At 41.5% G+C, this 6,969-nt stretch overlaps 1 protein-coding gene across 1 annotated transcript; it reads left to right on the top strand.

The window, feature by feature from the left end:
- The first annotated feature begins 2,115 nt into the window (after positions 1 to 2,115).
- Positions 2,116 to 2,787, top strand: LOC117126808 (zyxin-like). The gene is made up of 2 exons (XM_033275923.1): positions 2,116 to 2,568; positions 2,755 to 2,787. Exons 1-2 carry the CDS (start codon positions 2,116 to 2,118, stop codon positions 2,785 to 2,787), a joined length of 486 nt encoding a protein of 161 aa, XP_033131814.1.
- Positions 2,788 to 6,969: the final 4,182 nt, after the last annotated feature.

Below are 6,969 nucleotides of genomic sequence, written 5' to 3'. Positions count from 1 at the left end.
GGAGGCTTGTACGTCCCTGAGCTGTGAGCAGGAGCGGAAAGGTTGAAGAAGCAGGATCTCACCGGCAGCGGTAAGATAGACGTCGTAAGGGCACTGCCGGGAGAGACGCCCGATTTTCCAGCTTTTAAGAGCTTTTCAATTCTCGGTGATACGATTCTCCGGTTCAACCCAGGCGGGTTCCGATAATGAGAAGCATGGCTTCTTAGAGTGAAGGTTGAACGGAGACCAACTTGCGCCGTGAATCCATGGAGGCTGAAGTGGTGCTCTGCATCGGCTCCTGGTTTGTGTGCCAGAGGAAAAGTCTCCTCTCTCTTTCTATCTCTAGTTTTCAATGTCTGCAACTGTCTTTCAGTCTGATCTTGTCTTGAACTGTTGTTAACTGAATAGAACTGAACTGATCTGATCTGGTATGAAAGGAACCGAGCTTGAACTGATTTGATTTAAGTTGTTTAGCTTGAACCGAACTGTCAGATTGTTGATGTTCTGAACCCAACCTTGCCCTGTTTTGATCAGCTAAGGTGTGGAGCTTTGCTAGTCCCATCCTATCCATTCAGTCTCTTGGTAAGCCACAATCAAGTGAGTCAGATGAGTTGTTGAGTTAACCATAGTAACCGATCAGAACCTTGTCCATTCTCAGGTCCATTCAGCCTTGTTCAAGTGGAACTCAAGTCTTGTCCAAGCCAGTTTCAAGACTAATCTTTAGGTGAGTCTAGATAGATGTTGAGATTGATTGAGTTAGTAAAGTCTCTCAAGTTTAAGAATGGTGTTATGTTTACTTATTGTAAACTATACATAAGAGTAATCAAAAGGTTAGAGTGAGGTTAATCATAATCATAGTACTTTCTCAAGTACTAATCTTAATTATGAAATAATCATGGTTTTGATTATGGATTAATCTTGGTTAATTAAGAATTAATCTTGGTTTAATTGAGAATTAATCTGAGATTAATTAAAGAGTAATCATGATTAATTAAGTACTAATCTTGGATTAATTAAAGATTAATATGAGATTAATTAAGGATTAATCTAGATTAATTAAGAGTTAATATGATTAATTAAGGATTAATTATGAATTAATTTTGGAATAATTATGGAAGTAAAATCATGTGAAGTCTTGTTATATTCACTATCCCTAAAGCCCCCGCATTACCGTGACTTGGTCCTGCGAACGGAACAAGGTCATGAAGACACGATGATGGGGTAGCTCCCTGGAGACCGTGTACTGCATGACGATGCAGTGTCGGATTGTCCATACCGGACATTCGACAATGATGGTGATGCTAACTCACTAGTCTCGGTTAGCCTTAGTGGTTTCTCGGGTCTAGTATATATATTGTATTATATGAGTATGGTAACGGGCGGGTGTTGTGGAAGTGATGTTTAAAATAAGAATTCACAATGATGATCGATATTAAGTATAGTACTAGTACTTGCATGATCATGTATATGCATTGATAATTGCTTGATTGTTATTGATTGTGTTGTGATTCTAGATTCACTGAGTAAACTAGTTGCTCATGACTCATTTGTGTGTGCAGGTAAACCTTAGGCGGGAGACACTTAAATCTTTTGGACGGAAGGAGCGGCCAACCAGCGGTAGTATTTTGTTGTCCTTGCAACGTACGTTTTGATGTATATTTACTTAAAACGTTGTTGGGCGATAGGCCGTAGGGTAAACTATAACAGTTTGTAAGATGCTTAAAGTAAATAAATAATGTATAAAAGATGTTTATAAATCACGAGTTCTCATATGATATTAGTCCTTGTCCGGGACGAACTAACTATCGAATATTGCTTTATCGGGTTAAAAACCTAGAGTAATATCCGATAGGAGTGTCTGTGTTCTTTGGTTGTTGGTCTAAGGTGATCGGATTTATTTCGAGAACCTCGGGTCGACCATCAGGGAACATCGACCGTGTCATTTCCGGTTATCTACGATCGGGGGTGTCACAAAGGTGGTATCTGAGCATTGTTATACGATGCTAGAATGGGACTTGTTTCAAAAAACTTTCGAGTCAAAAATGTGTCGCAAGGATAATTAGGATATGCTGGTTTGTTCCTTCTTTTAGGAATTGATAGACCTGGGTAGAAACTTACCATGATCTTTTGTTGCAGATGCCACCGAGACAGGCACATCGTGGTGGACATTATCTACCGATACCTATTTCATCATCTTCAGACTCCTCGCCGCCATCTACTCCGGCACCACTTCCGACTCCTAGCTTTGAGGCTACACCTTCAGGCTCTAGCTTTGAGACTGACCCGTCTGAAGGGTCATATGATCAGACACCGGAGCAGATTCCTTTGTCTCCAGACCCATACTTTATGGACATCGAGGTGGATGTGGTACACGATAGTCCAGTGCATGGAGATCATCCCACAGCTTCTGCATCTCCTGCCGCTGATATTCCACCAGCTCCTGCCGCACCTATTCCGGCAGCACAACCTCAACCAGCGCCAACCGATCCAGCTATGATAGCACTTCTGGAACTGATGGCTGAGATGGTGAATTTGCAATATCAAGCATTGAATGCACAGCGAGAAGCACAGGGTGCTCAGCCAGCTCCAGTAACTACCACTTCTCACCCGGACTTCCTGAAGATAGTCATGATTATGAAGAACTTGGGGACGAAGCATTACCAGGGAGGCACTGATCCCTTTGAAGCTGATGCGTGGCTTCACAATCTCGAGCAGAACTTTGCTGCAACCCGTTGTCCGGAAGAATTTAAAAGGATGTGGCTGTTTACTATTTAGAGAAGGACGCCATCAGTTGGTGGTTATGCGTAGAGAGGAACTTTGGAGACTTCAATCTGACTTGGGCTGACTTCCGTACAGCGTTCGTTCGAAAGTACTTCCCACCGGAAGCCCGTGATCGATTGGAGATTAAATTCATGGAGCTAGTTCAGGGAGGATTATCTGTTAGGAAGTATGAGGCAGAGTTCACCCGTCTCAGGAAGTATGTCCACTATGGTCGAGAGGACGAGATGATGATTATCCGTAAGTTCCTTCGAGGACTTAACCCATATATCAGGAGCAGACTTGAGGCAGTAGAGTTTCATAGGCTTGCTGATCTTGTTGAGCGGGCTGTAAACGTTGAGGAGGCCATTGCTGCTGCGAGAGCTTCTTCTAGCAATGCCACACAACCTAGACGTCCATCTGTTCCATTCCAGCCTCAGCCGCATTCTGCTGTGCAGCGAGGACAGGGAGGTAGAGCTTTTCGGGGAGGTCGATCTGGAGGTCCTAGACCTAGAACCCCAACTTGTTTCACTTGTGGCCAGCTGGGCCATGTTAGGAGAGATTGTCCGACCGTGGGACAGTTCCAACCGGCTGTACCATCTCACATCACTTGTTTCACGTGTGGAGAGCGAGGACATTACGCGACATCATGTCCACACACTCATCTTGCTCAGCCTGTTGTTACGAGTGCTCAACCCGTTGTACCAGTTAACCCACCTTTACCCTTACCTCCTGCTAAGCGTCAAGCCACTGCTGGTAGGGCTTATGCTTTAGAGTTACCAGGATCATCCGGACCACCTCAGGGTCCGATTTCAGGTTTGTTTTCTTACCCAATTGAATGTTGCATAATTTTTTTTAATGATTTGTGAATTAGTGATATAAAAAATAATAATAATAAAGTGGTTGAGTAAGTAATTGACGGTAAAGTCAATTATTGACAGGGACTTTGCTTGTGGGTGGAATATCCGCCCACATCCTTTTCGATTCAGGAGCAACACATAGTTTTGTAGCTCCCGAAGTAGCATCCCGATTCGATGGAGAATTCACTAAGGTGAATTTATCCATTCATGTTCTAACTCCCGGAGATCAAGTTCTTGAAACTGAAGGCTGTATTCTAAAAGTTCCAATCATTATCCAAGATATGATTTTTCCGGCTGATTTGTTAGTTCTCCCCTTAGAGAGGTATGAGGTAATCTTAGGGATGGATTGGCTGTCAAGTTACCGAGCTCACCTTGATTGTGGTCGAGGGAAGATTGTTTTTGAGAGAGATACCCAACCCCCTTTAGCTTACCTTGGCATAGTACCCAGTGTTGGAGCGTCACTAGTGTCAGCATTGAGAATTGAAAGCCTTTTGGAGAAGGGTGAAGAAGTATACTTAGTGACCTTAGTTGTTGGACCAGTAGAAGACGAGAAAGAGCAGAACATGGAAGAAATACCAGTAGTCAGAGAATATGAGGACGTGTTTAAGGCATTAGAGGGATTGCTGCCGTCTAGGAGTAACCCCTTTAGTATAACCTTAGAACCCGGATCCGCTGCAATAGCAAAGGCACCATACCGAATTGTCGCTAGAGTTGGAGAAGTAGCCTATAGACTAGAACTTCCACCCGATATGCCTATGCATCCGGTATTTCATGTATCGATGCTATGTAAGCATATACCAGATCCAACTATGGTCGAGCAGCAGCGACCAGAGGACTTGCAACCTAACCTCACCTATCCTGAAGGTCCTTTGCGGATATGCGAGCGTCGTATCAGGAAATTGAAGAATAGGGAAATTTTGCAACTTGAAGTATTGTGGGGAAAGCGACAGAGAGTTGTTATAACATGGTAGGATGAAGATAAGTCTGAGCTGATTACCCATAACTCTTCTCAGATAACCCAATCGTCCAGTAAAGGGTGTACACTTGTATTTTGAGAATTCGGGACGAATTCTTTTAAGGGGGAAGAGTGTAATAACCCTCACGAGCCAATAAATTTTTGGTCAAGAAAAATCCCACTCGACCAGTTTTTAGTTGGTTCGACCATGATTAATAGAAATAAAAATCGACCCGGTAGATTAATTTCTCGACGGGACTGTCTTGTGGTTGAAAGACCTTCACTTGATAGTTTGGTCGAGTCTTAAATATTTTGGTCGAATTTTTATTAAACTGGAAGAGATTTTCCGAGAACAAGACGAGAGCCAAAGACAAGGAATATTTAGTTAAAAATTATTGGAAATTATCAACCAACAGCTACAAGTAATTTTGGACCAGACTCATGTCTTCCACCAGCCTGCTTGCTCAGTCTTTAATCACATGACTTGCACCTGCCTGCTTGCTTAGCTTCTTCAGTAAATGGCACATGACAATCACAAGCTGCCTGTGTGCTTGCTTCCTCCTTTAATTATTTATGATTGGCTGGAAACTACTTCATGGGAGGGAAAGGACAGTATGGTGTAGATGATGAAACAGGTTGCCAGCTGTCTGCTCTCAGCCAAGCTTTGTTATGAGCTAAACCCTCAGGTGAAACAACCACAGCTTGTATTTAACCCTCCTCCAGCTGCTTCCCACGTTTAGAACCCTGCAGAAAAACCTAGAGAATTTCAGTGAGAAAGAGAGAAAGAAGAACAGAAAACTCAGTGAGAAAAATCAAGAAAAAAATTGGTGGTGACCTAATCTTCAACCTTAGCTCAGTTTGGTTCTTGAGAAAGATCAGAAGGTGAGATTTTTAAATAAAACCCTAGACCTAGTTGAGTTCAGATCATGATCAGACCTTGATCTTTCTCTTTGATCAGTCCAGCCACAAGCTTACCTTGGAGAAGAGGATCAGCTGAGGCCATCTAGTCCTTTGGTTTGTCTTGGTAAGCTTTGGTCTCCTAGCCTAAGTCAGTATCTGATCACAACAGTTCATGGCTACCTTAGATCTGGGTCGGATCAGTTGTTTAAGTTATGATACAGTTCAGTTCTTGCTTAGTTTCGGTTTGAATCCATCTCCTAAAACAGTTTGCTAAGGTGTTAGGGATTGATTGGAGTTAAACGAAACTAAACTCAGTCTGATCTTGTCTTGAACTGTTGTTAACTGAATAGAACTGAACTGATCTGATCTGGTATGAAAGGAACCGAGCTTGAACTGATTTGATTTAAGTTGTTTAGCTTGAACCGAACTGTCAGATTGTTGATGTTCTGAACCCAACCTTGCCCTGTTTTGATCAGCTAAGGTGTGGAGCTTTGCTAGTCCCATCCTATCCATTCAGTCTCTTGGTAAGCCACAATCAAGTGAGTCAGATGAGTTGTTGAGTTAACCATAGTAACCGATCAGAACCTTGTCCATTCTCAGGTCCATTCAGCCTTGTTCAAGTGGAACTCAAGTCTTGTCCAAGCCAGTTTCAAGACTAATCTTTAGGTGAGTCTAGATAGATGTTGAGATTGATTGAGTTAGTAAAGTCTCTCAAGTTTATAAGAATGGTGTTATGTTTACTTATTGTAAACTATACATAAGAGTAATCAAAAGGTTAGAGTGAGGTTAATCATAATCATAGTACTTGTTCTCAAGTACTAATCTTAATTATGAAATAATCATGGTTTTGATTATGGATTAATCTTGGTTAATTAAGAATTAATCTTGGTTTAATTGAGAATTAATCTGAGATTAATTAAAGAGTAATCATGATTAATTAAGTACTAATCTTGGATTAATTAAAGATTAATATGAGATTAATTAAGGATTAATCTAGGATTAATTAAGAGTTAATTATGATTAATTAAGGATTAATTATGAATTAATTTTGGAATAATTATGGAAGTAAAATCATGTGAAGTCTTGTTATATTCACTATCCCTAAAGCCCCCGCATTACCGTGACTTGGTCCTGCGAACGGAACAAGGTCATGAAGACACGATGATGGGGTAGCTCCCTGGAGACCGTGTACTGCATGACGATGCAGTGTCGGATTGTCCATACCGGACATTCGACAATGATGGTGATGCTAACTCACTAGTCTCGGTTAGCCTTAGTGGTTTCTCGGGTCTAGTATATATATTGTATTATATGAGTATGGTAACGGGCGGGTGTTGTGGAAGTGATGTTTAAAATAAGAATTCACAATGATGATCGATATTAAAGTATAGTACTAGTACTTGCATGATCATGTATATGCATTGATAATTGCTTGATTGTTATTGATTGTGTTGTGATTCTAGATTCACTGAGTAAACTAGTTGCTCATGACTCATTTGTGTGTGCAGGTAAACCTTA

This window comes from Brassica rapa, chromosome A07, assembly GCF_000309985.2.
Source record: "Brassica rapa cultivar Chiifu-401-42 chromosome A07, CAAS_Brap_v3.01, whole genome shotgun sequence".
NCBI lineage: Eukaryota > Viridiplantae > Streptophyta > Magnoliopsida > Brassicales > Brassicaceae > Brassica > Brassica rapa.
This window is presented reverse-complemented; position numbering and strand designations above follow the sequence as displayed.